The sequence below is a fragment of the Sus scrofa genome, chromosome 5 (genome assembly GCF_054392235.1).
Source record: "Sus scrofa isolate SSC_HxYL_T2T_F1_AM1 chromosome 5, Sscrofa_HxYL_maternal_Yorkshire_Landrace_v2.0, whole genome shotgun sequence".
Lineage (NCBI taxonomy): Eukaryota > Metazoa > Chordata > Mammalia > Artiodactyla > Suidae > Sus > Sus scrofa.
Window position 1 is genome coordinate 100432953 of NC_139387.1, and position 21062 is coordinate 100454014.

Sequence of the window (21062 nt, forward strand, 5' to 3'; positions counted from 1 at the left end):
GATGTGAAACTACTTTTTTTTTCCTTTTTTTTAAGTGGGCTATATGGAGTTTTGGTACTGGCTAGACATTGCCTCTAACTGATTCTTGCGTTCAACCTAGAATTGCTAATAGGGTTAAGGGGCATCTTTAGACTTAAGTATTATTCTCTGAACTTTCTGCTTTTATGTTACACATCAGTTCACAGTGGTGGAGTGAACTGTGTGTCATTCCATCCTTCGGGTAACTACCTCATCACTGCTTCTTCCGATGGTACCCTTAAGATTCTGGATCTCCTAGAAGGAAGGCTCATATATACACTTCAAGGACATACGGTATGGACACTAACATTTTTGTTTTCTAAATGATATATATTTAAACATTTTGATCCATGGTATTCGATGGCTTTATTGTTTTTGCAAGTGTAACATATTGCTGCTATCATAATTTTTTCATTGTTTACTTTTGCTTCTCTGGAAGCCACCCTTAGCAGTATTATTTAATGTCATTCTCGTCGAAGCGAATGTCTGTCTTCAGTGGCCGTTGACTCAGTCTCCACTGCCACTTTCATCAGTATGCAGCACAGATGGGGTTAAACGGTGACAGATGTGTTTTTTCCTTCCTGGTGATCTTCCCGAGCCGTGGAGGCGTCTCACCAGCTCCGACATTCTTAGCCTCTCACGCCGCCTCCCTCCCTCCCTGCGCTACCCCGTTTGGTGACTTTAGAAGGAGAAATTGGACAAGTGGGGCCCTCTGCCCTCGGGAACCTGTCCTCCCTGGTTCCCTCTGATATTTCTCATGGGGAGGCCTGCCTCCGTCCGGTCCTGCCTGTGACCGGGCACTCAAATCTGACTCATTCTGAGATTCAGTTCTAGAAGCCCATTTGCCCACATATAAAGCCACATTCTCTGTTTTTAAGTCTTCATCAGTAAGAAAGATGGGGGGGGGGGGAGGAGTTCCCGTTGTGGCTCAGCGGGTTATGAACCCAACTAGTTTCCATGAAGATGCGGGTTCGATCCCTGGCCTCACTCAGTGGGTTAAGTGTCTGGTGTTGCCGTGAGCTGTGGTGTAGGTCTCAGATGTGGCTTAGATCCCGCATTGCTGTGGTTGTGGTGTAGGCCAGCAGCTGCAGCTCTGATTTGACCCCTAGCCTAGGGACTTCCATATGCCACGTGTGTGGCCCTACCAAAAAGAAATATATATATATCTCTTTGTCTTATTTCTCAGTTGGTTTAGAAAACAGTAGGGAAGAGGGGTGCTATTTATTGAACCTGTTCAATTACGCGCGTGCGCACACACACACGCACACGCGCACACATGCAAATAATGTTATGTAATAGAAGAAAAACTAAAAAAATAAAATCTTTTTAAAGTATAAAAACTATCCTTCCTCTCTGGGTAAATATTCAAACTTCTCTAAATTTTTTAGAATGCATCCTCTTTTATAAAAATGAGATGTACTAGATACTTCCTTTTAACCAAGTATAAGCTATTTATGTCCAGAAATAGAATGGGCTTTGTGATCTAGGGGAGAAGGGTTTTTTTTTTCTGCCTCCATATATCCTGCCAGACTTCCTGTGTGCTTTATCATTTGTTCTGCAGCCGTGTTAGAGTGAAGCAGAAATAGATAGTAACCAGTCAGGTACTTGTGTATCCCTGGATTTAGGATAAACAACCAGTAACAGTGGCCAAGGATGAAAATATCCATGGAAGAAATACGGAGTAATAGAGAAAAAGATACATAATAATTTAGGAGAAAAAAAACAAAACACTACACATGAAGATGGAATTTTTTACCTTTGGCTGGAGGTGAAGGTGTTGATGAAGCTATAATAAGCTGAGTCAGTGGGATGGTTTACTTGAAAAACATAAGACGTTGTCCTCCCAAATTTTCTTGTACCAGATGGACATATTAAAAACAGTATACCGGGAGTTCCCTTCATGGCTCAGCAGTTAACGAACCTGGCCAGCATCCATGAGGATGCAGGTTCAATCCCTGGCCTCGCTCAGTGGGTTAAGGATCCAGTGTTGCCATGAGCTGTGGTGTAGGTCACAGACACGGCTCAGATCCTGCGTTACTGTGACTGTGGTGTAGGCTGGCGGCTGTAGCTCTGATTCAGTCCCTAGCCTGGGAACTTCCTTATGCCGTGGGTGCCACCCTAAAAAGCAAAAAGCAAAAAAAAAAACAAACAGTGTCCTAATATTTTTGAGATGAGAAATAATTACTTTAATCTCGACTGAAAAATTGACCTAGAAGTCATGTGATGACTCGTCCAGCTCTACAGCCATTGCTCAATTTCACCTTCTCGGGTTCCCTCTCACACAGGTAATCTTAGCGGCTTCCTAGTGGCCTCCAGCCATTCATTCTTACTCCAGCTCATCACTCTAACAGTCATGGTACAGTTTTCATCCGTCACAGCTCTGCTCCTGTCCATGTCCTGTTCTTGAAACTGAACGGCGCGCTGTTGCCCACAGTGAAGCCTGTGGAGCTCAGGAACGGACCTTTGTTTATAGAGACTCACAGCACCTACGGAGTTATCGCTGTGTTTCTACTAGTGATTTGCAGCATATAGAGAGAATCTAAGGCCAGAACATCTTAACAAAAATTCTTACTAACGTACATACGCTTAAGCTTGTCCTAAAAGGAAGAGAAGTGTGTTTTTTCCTGTTTCATAGTCTCTTCTTTGATTTAGCATCATATATACATGTTTTAATATAATTGGGTTGGCTCTTTGATTTCCTTTGTCTGCCTTAGTTGCTAGTAGCTGGATGTGTTCTCTCAGATTTATTGCATAAATAATCTGTATAAATTAGGATGAAAAATTAATACTCCCTCAGCCCTCTGGGCCATGAGAACATATTACCAAGCAGTTTTTTCTTGTATCTCCCTTTATTTCTTAGGGGCCTGTCTTCACTGTTTCGTTTTCAAAAGGCGGAGAGCTGTTTACCTCAGGAGGAGCAGATGCACAGGTTTGTAAGTCTGTCGGCTCCCTCTCTGATTTGGTTAGAGGAGTGGCGTCAGAGACCTTGGCCAAGACTTTTGCAACCAATATTTTATATATGTTAAGATGATTATCAATGAGGTCGTATTTTAATTTAGCGCCAGGAAGTCTGCTATTTCATAGCTGAAATAGTGCTAGTTCTGATGGTTTGGGGAACTAAAATAGCACTTATTTTCTTTTGCTCATCTTTATACTTAATTATACGTAAAACTGATGCTTAACTGGATGCCCAGCATTGGTATGGCCCTTTCACTTAAATTATTGCCTATTCATTTCTTGTTTTTCAAATGTTAGTTAGCCTTCTTGAGGATGATAAATTAAATTGTTTATATGGCAAATCAGCATTTATTTGAAATGACCAAAGCCAGTCAGAGCCATAGTCACTGAATAAGGTGGACAACGAAGCCAAAAATAAGATTTTGGACTTGAAAAAAAAGAGGATTTTAAGGTAAAAAATTACTTCCTTAATACGAATTTTAAAGCGTATATAAAGGGGGCAATTTGAAATGCTAAATCTCTCTGTACCACCCTTAAAAAAAGCATTGAGACATAATAATGTTGGAACATATATCTAGCCTTCTTGACTATTTTGAGAGACAATTCTATGTGTACATGCAAATCACTAACTGCCACCCTGATTCATTTCTTACAGGTCTTATTATGGAGGACTAACTTTGATGAATTGAATTGTAAAGATGTTATTAAAAGAAACCTCAAAAGATTACACTTTGATTCACCGCCACATCTTCTTGATATCTACCCACGAACACCACATCCCCACGAGGGAAAAACTGAGACTGTCCAGGTGAGTACTTTGTGCATATTTGTCCCATCAGTTTTAAGTGTACACGCTGGGGCTGTGGGTCAGCCAGATGCTCGAAATTAACTGTGTAAGACCTGGTCTCGCTTTAAAGCAGCTGCACTTGAAGAAACAGTTACTTTCACTGGTACCTTAAAACTACAGAGTAATGTGTAATCGCGCTAAAGTCTCTGATATTTGCTTCTTGAAGACTAGGAAATACAACTTAAGACTGTGTTATTAATGATGGGAAATGAGGAATCAAATCTAAGGCCTCCGGAGATGGTAAAGCTTCATATTCTCGATGGGTTTAGGGAGCTCTTGTGATGGCCGTTGTGAGAACAGGGCAGAATTTTTATAACGGTTATTGAAATAGGTATCTTGAAGCCCTATTCTAGAAGAAGAAAAAAAAAAATCTATGGATGGTAAAAAGAAGAGATGTAAGCAATTATCCTAATAGTTGAGACCATTGTATGTTTGCCAACATATATTTTCAAGTAATAATTATTTACCTAGCTGTAACTTTTTGTTGACCAGTTCCCTTAGGTCCTATGGATTTAAATGTTCTACTCTCCTCAAAGAAAAAAAAATTCACTTTTGCCATATATTTAGCTGGTGTTGGTCTGTTTCTTTCCATTTTGCATGACCCTTCTTAGGCTCTTTTCTCTTGGCAAGAGCTGATACCAGGAATCACTATTATCTGTTCATTTGAATGTTTTCCCATCATTGGCAGAGTCTTTCTTTGCTTTTACAGTGGATGTTTTGAATTCTTAGGATATCATTTCTGAGTGGCAGTTCACAGCTGCCTCAAGTGTGTTATTCACACTGCGGTTCCAGACCCCTTCTCATGATCTCTGGCTCCCTCTCCCCTGTCCGTTGATTCCCTGTGATTTGTTGATTCCCCGTGCTCACATGCATTCATATAAAACATATATGAAATATATTTTATTTTGCATTGTCCTTTCTTGTTTTACCCAAGCAGGTTTTATTGACTCTTGGTTTTTTTTTTTTTTTTTTTTTTTTGACTCTTGGTATTTTTTATCTACTGTTTCTGTGGCTTAGCTGGGCCTGATCAGCAGCCTTGCTGCTACCCTCTCATCAGCTCAGCCACTTGCCTTTGCTGAGAGGTAGGTGACAGAGCTGTAGGCTGAAGCCTGTATCCTCACTCCGGATTCAGTGATAACTTCGGAGACATCACAGGGCCCCCACCTTGAGGACTCAGGCCGCTTTCTCTGAGATGTACCCTCAGCCCCAGCCTTCTTAAAAATGTCAAGTTGTCTGAGTAGCTCTGCTCTGACAGTGCCTCCAGAAGGCAGTAAAACCAGCTGGGTTGCATTGTATGGCCAGGTCAAGGTGACCCAGGCCGTGCAGAGCCACTCTCGACCCGTATTTTTCACATACACACTTTAAAAATCCATTAACGTGCGGCTTTTCATCTTAGAATTACAGCTCCGTTTCTCTGCACGGAATCTTGAATGCTGGACTGAATTTTGTTGCCTTAAGAAAGTCAGCCTCTGCATACTTTCTTAGTGATCCTGAGCACCCCCCCACATACTCACTGAGTGGGGACGGGGAGGAAGTCGCAGGAGCAATTGTCGTATCTGTCATTTATCTGCCTAGAAATTTTTAGAAAATGTTGCTTCTGAGAAAGCGAATGTCAGAATACATCATTCCGTTTCCAGGCCTAAGGGATCAGGGACCAGTTCTTAAAGAGCTGTAATCCATTTCTTTCCCTTTCCTTGGTCCCGGCAGATGATTAGAGGAACTAATCTGCCTTCCTAAGCGTAAACAATGAATTATGATTTGCTGCTCTCAGGATGGCTCGTGTAAAGGAGAGGGATGAGAACAATGTCCTGACAGGATACTGATTGTACTCGTATTCTTTACAACTCCACTTTCTGTATATATATTTTTAAATGTTTAGCAGAAGGCTTGGTTTTTGCTAGGTGCCCAGTAAGTACTAGTATTGAACATTCAGTACATATCAGTTACTACCTGGAAACTTTATACTTATTTTCCACTTAAATTAAGTGTGCAATATGACTTAGCTTCGTCAAAATTCAGATTTTGTGGTGTGCAATGCCAGAGAAGTGCTAGGATTTTGTTTTGTCTGGTTTTGTTTTTCCCTTAAAATCTCTTATAACAAAGCGAGGGTGTAAAGTTTTCTGGACAGAGAACATCTTCAATATTATAAATAAGTAATCGTGAAATATTGAATTATGTTTAAAGACTTCAAATTCATGTTTGTGAAACCCTCGTCGAGACAAAAGACTATTACTTCTAAAATCACTTGGAATAGAATAGTATGAATCAGAATAGAAGTTGTACTGTGTTGATTTAAGATTAGCAAATTTTACTTTGAAGTACTAAATTTGATGGGTTAGATTTTTTTCAAAGCTTTAGTCAAGGTCAACTTATATATTATTTTAGAAATATTTGGAATCTAGCAACTCTCTTTTTGAGGTCAGAATTCTTGATTAAAAGAATAAAAATGTATCACTAGAAGATAGAAAAGAAATGGCGTCTAAATGATCTAATTTCGCCACCTTAACTCTTTTTACAGTAACCACAAGTATTTCATTTCTGGGTTTGAAGATAACATAGCATTCCTATGATTTGTCTTTTATTATGTTTTCTATGAGGCTCATCTGCATTGCATAATCTCAGTCTTCTGGGTAAAAATGTTCAGCCTTTTGCAAAAGCCACTTGTTTGCCAGCCTTAATGACGCCACTTGTTGGAAGGTTCTGACGTCTTGGGCCTTGGGAACCAGCTGAGTACAAATATAAATCACCAGTTCCTACATGGACAGAACGGGTGAGCGCCCAATTGCTTTTAGAATAAATGAGAGAAGAAGGCCCCGGGGAAGAAGGCGAGAAGCACCAAGTCCTTTCGGCCTTGTGAGACCGACCCCTCTCCTTTCTGCGTATCTAACCTCAAGTCTTTGCAAGGCTCCTGGCCCGGGCACTCCATCTTAATCAACATCTAAGAGCAGGTTCTTTCTTGTGGGAAAGACGCCCACTTTCCAAACAAAGTGTCTTAACCCTGCCTGGATTGTGCAATGGAGTGTCACCTGTTCACGCGGACTTTGTCTTCTTCAGACCGTCACAAGCTACACTGCACAGTCCAGCCCCCAGACAAAACCCAGCTTTCCTTCCTTCCGGAGGAGCTAACTTAGTGTGTGTGTCTGTCACTTTTCTCCCAGCAGTGCCCTACTGTTCTGCATATTTTGGTGGGAGGCCATAGAGCCATTCTAAGGGATAGTGGTAGATCTTGATGATAGAAAGGCATTAAAATAGCTCTTGCAGGAGAATTACAAAATATTGTAAGAAGGGGTTATGGTTAGTTAAAAAGCTTTTGTTAATAAAGTAACTGTTTTGATGGCTCCTAATTTTATAATGGCGACTTGAGATTACCTTAGTCTGTAAATTGCATGGGAAATTCAGTACAATATTCAGCAAGAAGGAAAACTTCCTTTAACATAACCAAATAGTTATTATATAAACAATAATAATTTGTAGTAGTCAGGGCATGGTTCATGGTTAAAAACTATAAGCGATCCATTTGAGTCTTGGACTCTGAGATTGAGCTTTTATCTCAACCTTCTATAAAGGTGAAAACATAATTTATGATAAAAATAACCACTCTTCTACCAATTTTGTGTTTTAGTTCTAGCAGTGGTATATGTCTATATTGTTTTGGGCCTTAGAAATGTTCTTTAGAGATTACATTATCATAATAATAGCAGTAATAATAATCTAACATATGCAACATTATTCTAATTGCCTTACATAAACTGTCATTAAATCATCCTAAAAACTCTGTCACATAAGTACCATTTTCATCCCATGAGAAATTGAGGCGCATGTGAGTTAAATCTTAAAGTGGCGGTATGAGAATTTCAACCCATTCACTCTGGTTCTCTTCTGTACCTTCAACGATCTTGATGCAGTGCCTCATTAGAATCAAAATTTAATTTCATCTTGTTAGCAGATAATACGTGTTGGACCCTGTACTAGCTTTAGAGCATGCCGCAGTGCGCAAGATGGGCATGGTTCTTGTCCTTCAGCATTTGTTAGGAGCAGGGTTTGAGCTCATGGACGCCTCAACGTGATGGACACTCCAGAACCTCAGAGCGGGGTGGCATCTGTGAGGTCATGTACCCCCACCCTCCCTTGCCTGAATGCATGAATCTCTTGCTGGGTGACGGAGAACTCAGCTTCCCATAAGGCAGCCTCCTCTGTTTCAAGGCCCCTGTAGTTAGTGAAGGGTTCTTTCCTTTAATCAAAATGGAGAGCTAGAAGGTCCTATTAATATTCTCGGAGGTTAGCCTGCAAAGAACTTTAATGCACGTGTCACTACCTCAGCACATGCTCATTATGGAGGAGACCGTAAGCTTTTACTTAGTAGTAATTTCCTGCTTCATCTTAACGCACGTGGCAGCAGCTGCCACAATTCGGCAAGATATCGAAGCTCAAGGATTTCTCTATGAGAGATGCTGACCATTTCCATGTGACTTAGATTCCTTTGGAGCAGCTGCCGTTTCAGATGGCAAAACCAGATTCTATTTCTCATTGGGAAACACTTTCATGTCTACACTAGGTGGCAGTAGAGAAAAGAGAATAACAAGCCTCTGGCCATCTAGCTCAAGATTGAGAGGAAAAGTGAGTCGGCCTCAGGTTTCACCTTTGCCTCAACTCTGGATTCAGAGCTGATAGGAAGGAGGCTGTGCGTTCAGCTCCAGGAGCGGCCAGAAACATAAGTGCTGGCAGGCTGGGCAGATAGTCCTGCATGGTTCTGATTCCTTCTTTTACTGCAGGGTGGCAATTATTGGGCGTGTACATCTCTCCCTCGTACACAACTGGCTGGATAAATATAAAAAAGGCTTAATATTTCCAAAGCTAGAGCTCTACTCATTAAACTTGATAAGTGCTATCTATCTACCTGTTTGTTTGTTTTGCTTTTGGGGGCTATACTCACAGCATATGGAGGTTCCCAGGCTAGGGGTTGAACTGGAGCCACAGCTGCCGGCCTACACCACAGCCACAGCAGTGCAGGATTCGAGCCACGTCTGCGACCTACACCACAGCTCGTGACAACGCCAGATCCTTAACCCACTGAGCGAGGCCAGGGATCGAACCCTCATCCTCATAGATCCTAGTCGGATTCATTATAGCTGAGCCACAGGGGAACTCCTGATAAGTGCTGTTTAAATCATTCCACTCCTCTTAGCATCAGCTCAGCCCTTCTTACCACAGTCCCTGACCGTTGCAGTGTTGTCCTCACTGTTCTCCCTGCTTTATTCTTGACACCCTGCTTGCCCCTGTCAGAGTAATCTTCTTAGAGCACATTCGAGCCTCCAGTGTTTCTGGGCCTTCCCACGTTCCGTCACCCCCACAATTTGACCCTCGCCAACCTCTCTTGCTGCTGCCCTGTGCACAAGTATCGTGTCTGCATTCTGCCTCTATGCCCCGAGCTGCACGTACCCTCATCTCTGTTTCTCTCTTTGTTTTCTAAACCTTTTTAAAAGGAACTCTCTCAGGCTCCGTTTCCTCCATGGGAAGCCTTTCTCACCAAGTGTTCAGTCAACAGTTTCTCCTTTGAGGTTCACCAGGGCACTTACTTTTGGCACCATTTATTTGATACCGAGTTCCACTCCTTAAGCTGCCCTTGTTTACATCTTTGTATTCATAATGTTCAATAAATAATTAGTGATCATGTGATTTCTTTCTTTCTCTCTCTCTCTTTTTTTTTCTCTCTGAATTCTGAAATAACCACCCTCAGAGTCAGTGGCTACCCTAGTTGGTTATTCCCTTGCTTTTCTTTTTAATTTTACTATAAATGTTTAAATCAGTGATTAGATATTTTTTCATTTTGGATAATTTTAAACTTTATTTGAAAAAAATTTTATTTCTTCTCTTTTTAGGGCCGCACCCACGGCATATGGAGGTTCCCAGGCTAGGGGTCTATTTGGAGCTGTAGCCGCCAGCCTACACCAGAGCCACAGTAATGCAGGATCTGAGCCACATCTGCGACCTACACCACAGCTCACAGCAACGCCGGATCCTTAACCCTCTGAGCAAGGTCAGGGATTGAACCCACAACCTCATGGTTCCAAGTCGGATTCATTTCCACTGTGCCACGATGGGAATTCCCTTAAACTTTATATAAATAGAATCATACTGCATATATTTTTCTATAGCCTGCTTTTTCACTTAACACTAAAATCCTGAGATTCATATGAATTTCATTCATTTTCACTGCTGTATAGGATCCCAGTGAATTTACTGCAGTAGTAATTCTCGTGATTTGTGAATCTCTTCTACTCTTGATGAACATTTAGGGATTTCTGACTGTGATTTGTGTTCATTTTTGCCATTACAAACTTTGTTGCTATAAACAGTGTCAGCATCACTAAGCTTTTTAGCTTTTGCAATCTAATGGGTATTAAGTAGCATTTTGCTTTAATCTTTCCTTTTCTAATTACTGCTAATGTTTCTGAAAATCTCTCCATAGTCTAGATAACTGTTAGATTATAATTTTTACTTGGGATTGCCATTCTTTGCACGTTGATTAGTAGGTTTTTCTTATATATATTTTAGCTATTTGTCCTTTTTCAGTTTTAGACGTAGAATCTCTTCCTGTTCCATCATCTGATTGTTAACTTTGTGGTTTCCATTGTTAAACAGAAATCCTTAATTTTAATGTAATCAGATGGATCAATTTTTTTTTTTTTTTTGCCTTCTGGTTTTCCTTTTCGAAGCTTTTGTTTAAGACGCCTTTCTCTACCCTAAGCCAGAAAGATATTTTCCTACATTTACTCCCATAAATTTTACAGTTTTAAATAACTTCTAGGTATCTAATTTATCTGCTGTCCATCTTTGTATGTAATATTAGGCAGGGATCATTTATTGAGCTAGTTTTCTCAGGTAAAAATCATCTTTCCTCTTCTGACTTGTGACATCGCTTTTCTTTTATATTTCTTTTCTGTATATACAGGGCTCTGCTTCTGAGCTCTTTATGGTACAACCTTCTATTTTTGTGAAACTTCTTTATTGACTTTACATGAGTTTTATTTTTTTTTCATAGATGTCTTATGCATCTTTGTTTTTTCTGATGTATTTAAAAATTTTATGATATTGTAAATGATTTTTTAAAAAAATTTACATTTTCTAATTGCGTACTGAAATGCAGACATACACTTGGTTTTCCTGTATTGATTTTGGATCTAGTAAACTGCCTTATTTGTTTTAATGATTTAGCAGTAGCTTCTGTGGAGATGTCTTTATATAATTACATATGAATGACAATTTCTATTTCTTCTCTTCAAATTCTTACCTCTTAATGCTTTTATTTCCTTTTCTTATCTTAATGAACTGGCTAGGACTTTTTTCTGCATCTTTTGAGGTGGGTCATTTTATTTTATTTTTAAAACCCCTTTGTAGATGAATCTCACTTATTTTCTAATGTAAAAGCAGCTTTTTATTCCTGGGATAAGTTCGTCTGGGTTAGGATGATCTTTTCTTATATATTAGACTTGATAGACTAATATTTTAGTGAAAATTTTTGTATCCATATTAGTGAATATACCATTATATTTTAGTTTTAGAATATATTAGGAAATACCCCCTAGATTGTTACAGATGGCATCTGGTTTCTTACGGCATAAAAATCTAATATTAGTTTTTTTTAACGTGTGTACACAGATTAATCCAAAGCTTGATGTAATCGATTTGCAGACCTCCGCTCCCCCTGTTGTGGACATCCTTTCTTTTGATTCTACTACAGTAAGTTTTATTTGGCATTTGAGTGGTGTTTTAATTGTTTGTCACATTCTATTTTCCTTAAAAAGTATGTGGGAGAGAAGAAAACAAATGGGCTAAATAGCCTGACAGCATAGAAAAAGCCTTGTTCAAAAAGTTGTATTTACAGTGTATCTAAGTAGCCACAAGGGGGAGCTTCGCCAGTTTCCAGAAGCTTTAATGGGACAACCTTGAGCACAGTGGAATCCATACTCATTGTCACATTTCCTAAGGTGCTTCCCGCCCCCCCCCCCCCCCCCCGCCCGCCCTGTGTGACATTTCACTTGCTGTCTCATAGCAGATTTCCTTCTTTGGTAATTGCCTTCAAAAGGTGCTAAACTTATGTCTAGTCTCCTTAGAACCTGAAAGAAAAGCAGTCATTTCTCTTTGTTCATCTATCTTGATGGATAATACAGGAATTAAGAGGTATTTTTAACACTTGCAATGCTGTTCTAAAAAACTATATACATATAATTTATTTACTCAGTGTATCCAACGTCTTCAGAAATTGAGAGTTTAGCTTTTCATTTTGCCTGTGCTCAGTCCTTGCAAAGCAGATTGTTTCTGCCATCGAGTCTGCTGGTCAGGGCAAAACCAGACATTAAATCGAACGGGAGAAGTGGTGTGGTCTTCGGCAACGCCACTGGGATGGTGTCAGCATTGTCCAGTGTGTCGGGTAAATTATTAATACATGGCCAAACAAGAGAACAAACAAGCAACAAACACTTGGCATTACAACAGTGCAGACTCTGCAGTGGATCCCAAGAATTGTATTCAGTGTAGAGGAGTTCTGAAGAGGACTAGCCTACCTTGAGTCTGTCGTGTACCAGAAAGAAGTCTACTTATTAAAGGGTCTTTTCAGTGTTAATTCCACAGCAGAGAAGACTCCTAGATCACTTGTGAGAGGTTCCAAAGACAGGAAATCAGCTAGGGGGTCGAGTGGGGGCTGATTGTCCAAGAGAAGCCCAAGAATCATTGGGGACACCTAGGACCTTACGTGAATCTGTGGTCTCATCTCTACATTCTTTGTGCTTAAAAATAACTTTATAAATGTTTCCCTGCATTAATAACTTAATGACATAAAAAATTAACTAGACATTGAATTCTTGCCACAGTGCATGGCTTATAGTAGGTGCTCCATACCTTTATGTTTGAGGAACTACTCAAAAGGCATGCTGTTGAAATGTACAAATTCTGGTGAGTTGCGTTTTTGTTCCAGTAGTGAGAGGAGCAAAAGATAGGTTGTTTTGAGATGTGCTGCTTCCTTGTGAGGTGGTTGGTAGGCTACACTTGGGTGTTTCTGGCCTAGAAGATATCAGAGATCATCAAAAGCCTTTGTTCTGTGCTCTGAGACTCTCTCTCCCCGCCAGAACCCTTCAAACTTTGCAAAGCCTCATTGACCTGAGCGATCCAGGTGTTCTCCATAGTGTGCAATGGAGGAGGTTATAACTGCCACCCAGCAAGTGACAGCAGGGTGTCTGTCCCTGGGTGGTCATGCAGCAGTGTCATAGTCAAGTGTCTGCGCTGTACGACCCTAACTCAGGCATACAATGTATGTGGGATTTCAAGGAGACAATTCTTATAATAAACACATGACACGTTTGCAGTTGTGTTACAAAACAGAATAATAGGACCAAAGAAGACAGTTAGTATCCATATAAGGGATAACGTTAGGCTGAATTATTTGAAATTGCCAGCTTGTAGGCAAAAACAATCCAGCACCAGTGATTTCCCACAGCTCAACCCAATATATAAGCATTACAGAAAGATTCCCCACGGTTCCTTTGAGTTGTGTGCTTGATGCCACATAAAAATAAAAACAAACAAGAAAATGCAGAAAACAAAAACTCGTTTGCTATAAATTGGTTTGGCTAGTGGAGTCCCAGGAAAGTAGTTTTTGTTTGTTTGTTTTAGCTGCTTGCCTCCAGGCAAGCCATAGAGAATCCTGATTTTATTTATTTTACCAATACCATTTTCTGAAGATATAAATGCTCATAAAGCATTTAGGGTTTTTTGTTTGTTTGTTTGTTTCTTTCTTTCTTTTTTTTTTTTTTTTTTTGGTCTTTTTAGGGCCTCATTCACGGCACATGGAGGTTCCTAGGCTACGGGTCGAATCAGAGCTGCAGCTCCTGGCCTACCCACAGCCACACAACGCGGGATCCGAGCCACATCCACAACCTACACCACAGCTCAGGACAACACTGGATCCTAATGAGTGAGGCCAGGGATCGAACCTGCGTCCTCATGGATCCTCGTCAGATTCATTTCCATTGAGCTGCAATGGGAACTGTGCATTTAGATTTTTATGTATAATATCTAGAGAGCTTTCCTTTGAATTTTCAATGTATGTATCCTTGCTTTAGCTCAGAGACAAGTGGTTAGAAAACTAAAGTGAAGTCATGTACAGATTTGCCTTTCTTTTAATCTAGTGGTAAGTAATTCTTAATCTGTAATCTCCTCTTACTATTGGCTGCTTTTCTTTTGCTTCTGCACAACAAATCAAGGATCATTGTAAAGGCGATTTTGGCATGAAGCACTATTGTGGTCTGAACTTTGCATATGGTTATAAATTCAAAACCTGGAGACGTATTGGAAGCTCAAAAAAGCAGTAATTAAAGGTGGTTTTGGTTCTCGTTATTGTGGCTACTTTTCACTTTGGGAGTTTGTTTGATTTTTGTTGACTGGAAGAAAGTTTCCTTAGAAATTCATTTTCTTCAAGATGAGATAGAAAAAGATCACTCTTTAGACCTTAATTTGTGAAATTTCCTGCGGGATAAAAGCAGGTTCGTTATGATAGAAGAAATCGTTGGCTTCTGTTGCTGTTGGACTTGCTTTAATATTACATCCAGATGATGTGGAGATGAGTGTGTACTGGTGTCTATGCTCTGATGCCTCCTTACTACAGAGAATTCATTCCAGCATACACAGTGTCACAGTTGCTGTCTGTGTGGCGTGCACTTGTGTCTCTAATGCCAGGCAGGAAATTTGATACAGTCTTTCAGGATCAAAATAAACTGTTACCAATCTGCATTTTTAAAGTTTTGTTGTAAAAAAAATGTTTCTGTAAAGGGATGTACTGGCTGTCACATAGACATAGTTTAAAAATGTTGATCTCAAATTTCTGAATCTTGTTCCAATAACATTGTCACTTGTTATCTACTGATCTTCCAAAGATTATTTAGTTCAAGATTCCCATTGAGTCTTTTAATGTTTTCATTTATTCTATTAGAAATAGACCAAGGTGTTTGGTTTTTTGGGTCCTTCCTTCCTTCCTTCCTTCCTTCCTTCCTTTCTTTCTTCCTTTCTTTCTTTCTTCCTTTCTTGCTTGCTTGCTTTCTTGCTTGCTTGCTTTCTTGCTTTCTCTCTCTCTCTCTCTCCATGTTTTTAGGGCCATACCCATGACGTTGTGAGGTTCTCAGGCTAGGGATTGAATCGGAGCTGTAGCTGCTGGCCTATACCACACTCACAGCAACGCCAGATCTGAGCCACATCTGCGACCTGCGTACACCACAGCGCATGGCAATGCCAGATCCTTAACCCACTGAGCGAGGCAAGGGATCAAAACTGTGTCCTCGTGGATCTTAGATTCGTTTCTGCTGAGCCACAGTGGGGACTCCAGACCAAGGTTTTGTCATCAGAATTGTACAAGGGCATTTGGTCTTAGCATCGACATGTGATGTGGCTACACAGGGTATCCCAGACCTTCCCACACCCTCAGCCCCTTTCCTCCAAAGGCAAGCGAGACAGGGATTTCTCTTGTGTCCTACTATAAAGTGGTGTTTTCTTTAATACCAACTAAACAAAATTTACTTAAAGTACTCTAGGATTATTAAAATTGTTTTTCTTAGGTAAACCCTATTCCTAAGTATTTTATTACTATTTGTCCTACAAATGAACAAAGTGAAATGGACAGTCTCGCAAGTGTTCCTCTGATTGGCTGTCCAAACCTTGGACTCTTCTCTGAGATTTGAGAGCGTGTTCTAGTTTTCTTGCTGGCAACCATATAGAGTATGAATGTAACGTTTATGTCTGTCTTTAGAATTAGGGATCGTTTTCAGTTAAATTAATTGTTCACAATAAACTGAGAATTTGCAGTTACATCATGGAAGAAAGTCAAGGTCATCAGTCAAAATATTTAAGCCCTACTTCATGGAGGCATTACGTGAGATACTGAAGACAGGGGTCAGGCTGGCTGCCTGACCTCAAGAAACGTACAGCCTAGCCGGGGAGAAATAGTAGCAGAAGAAGTAAGTGGCCGTTTCAGTATCCTAGATGCCAAGTGTACATGATTTTGCCAAATGTAAGGTTGACACGGGAGTATTCAGAAAAGGCCTCGAAGTGGCTAGAGGAAACTAGAAGACCTCTCTGGAAGAAAACCTTTGACCAGTCTTGACCTGACCAGAGATGGGTAGGATTTGGATAGGAAAATTCCAGGTGAAGAAAGCAACATATAAGTATATGCCTCAGGAGTGACTGAAAACGTAGTACATGCCACGATAATGCGAGGACATCCGTCTCATGCAGGGTCTCCGCACTGCCTGACTCACTGGGTAGCAGCGGTGGTAGGATTCTGGGAACACACTCCCTCACGCATGTTTTTGGCTCCCAGTTAGTACTTCTTGAGTAACAAGAAAATAACCTGCCCCAGAGAAGCCTGCATTCTATATCCTCATGGGGTGGGGGGAGAAGAAGCAAAGTACAGATTGAAAAAGATGGACCATTTAGTGTAGTCGGGAGAAGCAACACAACGTATAATAGCACGAAAGTCAGGTGAGAAGGGTGGTGCACTTCGAGAGCCTGGCTGGGACGAGAGTCCCATGGAAGGTGACACTCGAGTGGGGAACTGGAGGAGTGAAGGGAGCAAGTCGGATGAGTGTCTGGGAAGGCTGTCCAGGCCGGTGGAGCAGTGCTGGGAGGCGGGAGGAAGCCCGAGGGTCCCCTGCGCAGGAGGCCACGTCGGATGCGTGTTCTAACAGGGTCGCGCTGGCTCTGCTCTGAATCAGCTGGGGCGGGTGCCGTGTGGAGGGCAGCGAAGAGACGCGTTCAGAAGCGAATGAAATCATCAGGCAGGAGGCAGTAGTCGCTTGATCCAGGGTGGTGGCAGAAGGGGTGGTGGTAAGTCATCTGATGCTGGATATATTTTGAGGGCAGGGCCGAGAGGATTTCCTGACAGATTGGATGCCAGCTGTGGGATTCCCTATCTCCTTTCCCTGGGGACAGTAAGGTGCAGCCCTGAGTAATCTCAGCACAGCCAAGATTATCTCCTGGCTCTGCACCACTTTCCCGGAGGGACTGCTGAGAGAAAAAAAAGACTTACTTTTTTTTTTTTTTTTTTTTGCTGTCCTCTTTTCTCGGATCTGGAAAACTGACTTAAGAGACTGAAGACCCTGAGAGGCACAGTGTTGAAACATACTTCTCTTTCCTGAGTGCTTTAGATTCACATTTTTCAGTAAAGTTCCCTGGATTCCTTTTTGGAAATATTGTTGCATCAGCCTATTTTTTTAGGAAGAAAACAGTTAACCACTTTCAAATGGAGGCTGTATATGCTATCTGAAAATATTAACATATTGACAACATATAAGGACATACTGAGAGTAAACCTGCAGATACAGAGAGGATATCTCCAGGGCTGTTGTGGCAACAGTTCGTCCTGGTTACTAGACAACATTGCGTAACTAGTTGAGAGTTATTCCAGTTCCCAACTGCTTATATAAGCAAAGATTTGGAAAGACTTGCTTGAAAGAACACAGTGTATGCAAACCTCAATGTCTCAAAACTGAAATGTGTTACTTTAAAAGTGTAAAATGGTCATATGCAGTGTACTGTCCCCACATAGCCCTTTTACCTTTCCAGGAAAATCAACAAAAATCATGTCACACAAACCTTCTGCTTACATTGCTTTTCCGTATGCTGGCATTCCTGACTTGACATATAAACAGCCTCTAAATTTGGAAGTAGGTGAAGTTCTTTTTTAGGTTTTTAAACTTTGCAGCAGTTTATAAAGTAGCATTTGATTTGTGGGTTTAGTGCATATGATTTCTGAACCTAGATGTGTTTGTCACTTCGCTGTCGCTTACTAGGCTTTAGGAAACAGACCTTTTAATGGGATCTTTACATGTTAGTTCAGTGGCCCTCCGTATTTTTCTCCTGTTCCCCACTCCAAGTGTTGAAAGAGAATGAACAGAGGCATTTTATAAAAATCCTCCCCTGGACTGACTGATGGCTGGTACCATCTACTTTTAGTCTTAATTGCAAATGATAGTGAATGTGTCACGTGGGGTCCAGTAATTTATGTATTTATTTATTTTATCCATTGACTCTAAAAGTGAAGTTTAACTCTATGATGCTTAGTAGGAGTAAAAAAGGAATTCTTATCTGGGTTGAGAAATAACTTTAAATCATCGCCTTTTGTTTTTGTTTTTTGCTTTTTTTTTTTGCTTTTTAGGGCCGGACTAGTGGCATATGGAGGTTCCCAGGCTAGGGGTTGAGTTGGAGCTACAGCTGCCATCCTAAACCACAGCCACAGCAACACTGGATCCCAGCCATGTCTGCGACCTACACCACAGCTCGAGGCAACGCCGGATCCTTAACCCACTGAGCGAGGCCAGGGTCAAACCTGCAACCTCATGGTCCCTAGTCGGATTCATTTCCACTGCGCCACAACGGGAACTCTGTATACCATTGCCCTTTGAAAGGAAGTAATTAAAGTGTGAAAGCATTTAAAAAATAAGACATAGATGATAATTAACAGAAGTAAATAAGAAAAAATAAACTTAGAATAGAAAACACAGCATTTGTATTTTTTCAGATGCAAGTTACTTTAGAAATGGAGAAAGCATTAGAGAGAAAGAGACTCTTTCCAGATTAGTTGCTTCCTTGCTTTTGACCCATATGGTATAAAAACTACCAACAGTTGTGAATGTGATAGCTGACCTTTAAAAAAAAATGTGTTTGGGGATTATCAAAAAAAAAAAAAAAACCCAACTAACTAAAACTTCTTAGTCTGTTAAAGGAGCATGACTTTTTTTTTCCTGAAATTTTACTAATTTGAGCTTCATTCCTTTTAAGTTTCAAGGTTGTGAGGAAAGAAAGCTTATGTTAATGAGTGTTTCCTTTTACTAAAAATTTTATACTAATTAAATTTTTAAGCATAGTCCAAGTTAAATATCTCTGCAGTGAAAGTGATCTTTATAACAACCTGTTGACAAAAGTAATTTAGGACTTAAACTTTTCTTGATAAAATGGAGAGAGAGAGGCTCTTCAGAACAAAACACGCTCTTTGGGAGCCCATCAGAGTAAATGCGTTTTCAGGTTTCTTTAGAACATTATCAGGTTTCTGGGAACTGGAGCTGCTGAAGTTCCAGGTATTATTTCTGCCTGCCTTCCAACCTCCTTCCTGAGCTACTGTATCTCTAAAGGGCTTCATCATCCGAGCGTCCCGGGCCTGGGAATCTCAGCTGCATCCCAAGTTCCCACAGCTGAGGCTCAGGCATGCGGACAATGCGGGACAGCCCGCAGCCCACACGTCCAGCAACAACTGGGTCCTTCCTCTTCCTGGGGAAGAGCAACATCCTCTGAGATGAGAAGAAATGCACCCTGAGGAATGCAGGAACAGCAGCGGGCTTTTCACACAGGAAATGACTCTGGAAAGTGCTTGTCTCCTGGCCCGTCCGCCTGTAATGAGCTTCCTGCTGACCTGAGGCGGCTTCACCAGGGCGCTGGATGCCCTGTGTGGGTCCGACAGGTTCACGGATAGCAGTGAGCGTGGCTTTCCGTTGCTCTGTGCATCCACACCCATCTGGATCTGAGTTAGTTGGTGCTGCTCGTTCGGTGAAGCTGGGTGGCTTTGCTCCTTTATTTAGCCACCTGACAGCTAATTATTTGGTGGGAGTAGACAGCACGTCGGCTCAAGTGGATTTTTCAGTCAGCTCTTTGTGCTTTATGAAGTCAGGTTATGTAAATTGTATGAGGGCTTCAGAGAGATTAAACTCCTCAAAATCTGAGTGAACTGGCTGCTGCTGATGCCCAGCGCTGGTTCTTGCCTCGTTCCATCTCTGTCTTTCAGTTTCCTCACTTTTACTTTCCGAGGTAGTCAGGCATCAGCAGAAGATACCATATGGTGTGCAAAACCATGCATCCTTGAGCTCACCCCGGACTCTGCCGCTTTAAACCAGCCAACCCACCAGCCACTATCATTTAAAAAATAAGACTGACTTGAAATGACTTTTATAACTGAAGAATGTTCCAGTATAATTTGACTTCCTTTTCCCCCCTAATTCCTATAGTTTGTTCATCCCGTCAGTCTGTCTTTCTGTCTCTGTCTGTCTGTCTGTCTGTCTGTCTTTCTTTCTTTCTTTCTTTCTTTCTCTTCTGCTTGAGATAGTGATACATTGCTTTCCAAATCACTGCAGAGTTTTGGTGGGTTTCAGCATTTATGGTGGCAACATTCTTTTGCTTTTCATGTATTTGTTTGGATTATTTTACTGAAGCACATAAGAGTTACTTGTTGTTTGTTTTAAGTGGAAGGGGAGAAGGAGAGGAATGCCAGGCATTTCCTCTTCCTTTGCAGAATGTCTTTTTAATGAACATTCCTCTTCCCTCCTGGGAACAAACCATCTCAACTCAGCAAGGGGCCTCTGGGTGTCTAAGTTTCTAACAAACCAACCTCTTTCCTTTGTTTGTTCAGCCCTAGAAGTGTAGTTGCTTCATGTGTTTACTATTTCTTCTCACCTCTGTGCTCTCTTTTAGCTTTTGCAGACTTCCAAACCTGTTTAACCAGCTCCCTGTATTAAATTCCGTCTGCTAAAATAACTGTTGTGGTTTCTGTTTTCCTGCTGGATCCTCAGTGATCATCCTAAAGAAATAATAAGATGTATAGACAGAAACTCCTATTCAAGGATGTTTATTTCAGCCTTATTTGCGACAACCACAACAAAAGATCGACACAAATCATATGTTCTTTAAGAGACTATTAGTCAAATAAAAGCATAGTGCATCCAGAGGTGGAGTACATAGCCATGCCATGTTTAACGATGACTAAATCCAGTGTGTGGGGTTCTGAATGTGATTCTGGGCCAGTGAAAAACTTGCTTTATAGAATATTATTAGGATGGTCGACACCAATTGAGTAGAAGCTTCACCTCCTTGGCAGGTCTTTTTAGTTACTTTTACTTCTCCCCCGAAGAGAACCCACCCTCACCCTATCACTAATGTTCATTTTTTTGTTCATTTTTTTAAGAAAGAGTATTCTTTGTGGCAAGAACTATGTGTGTGCATGAGGTTTCTTTGGTGTTATTTCTATTCATTCTGGTGTGTTCCGGCATTATTTCCTTTGTGGAATAGGTGATAATTCAGTTTCCACCATTTGATTACAGTGTGATTTTTATAAAGTGAATCCTATTTTCCATTTACTTTTATTTTTAAACAGAGTTATGTTTCCTTGGTAAATATTCTGTTTATTGGGCTAGAAATCTTGTGGGCAAGG

General features: G+C 40.9%; 1 protein-coding gene across 8 annotated transcripts in view; it reads left to right on the top strand.

Moving 5' to 3' along the window:
- The window catches only part of POC1B (POC1 centriolar protein B), a 90524-nt gene that overhangs the window by 43948 nt on the left and 25514 nt on the right, over positions 1 to 21062 (top strand). For 5 of the 8 annotated variants that reach the window (XM_084957614.1, XM_021092774.2, XM_084957617.1 and 2 more), the window contains 4 exons: positions 179 to 312; positions 2879 to 2947; positions 3632 to 3784; positions 11483 to 11563. In XM_084957614.1, the coding sequence (XP_084813740.1) occupies positions 179 to 312; positions 2879 to 2947; positions 3632 to 3784; positions 11483 to 11563 (437 nt within the window). The remainder of the gene's footprint in view (positions 1 to 178; positions 313 to 2878; positions 2948 to 3631; positions 3785 to 11482; positions 11564 to 21062) is intronic. The other 3 variants (XM_084957619.1, XM_084957613.1, XM_084957618.1) reach the window with 1 other exon arrangement.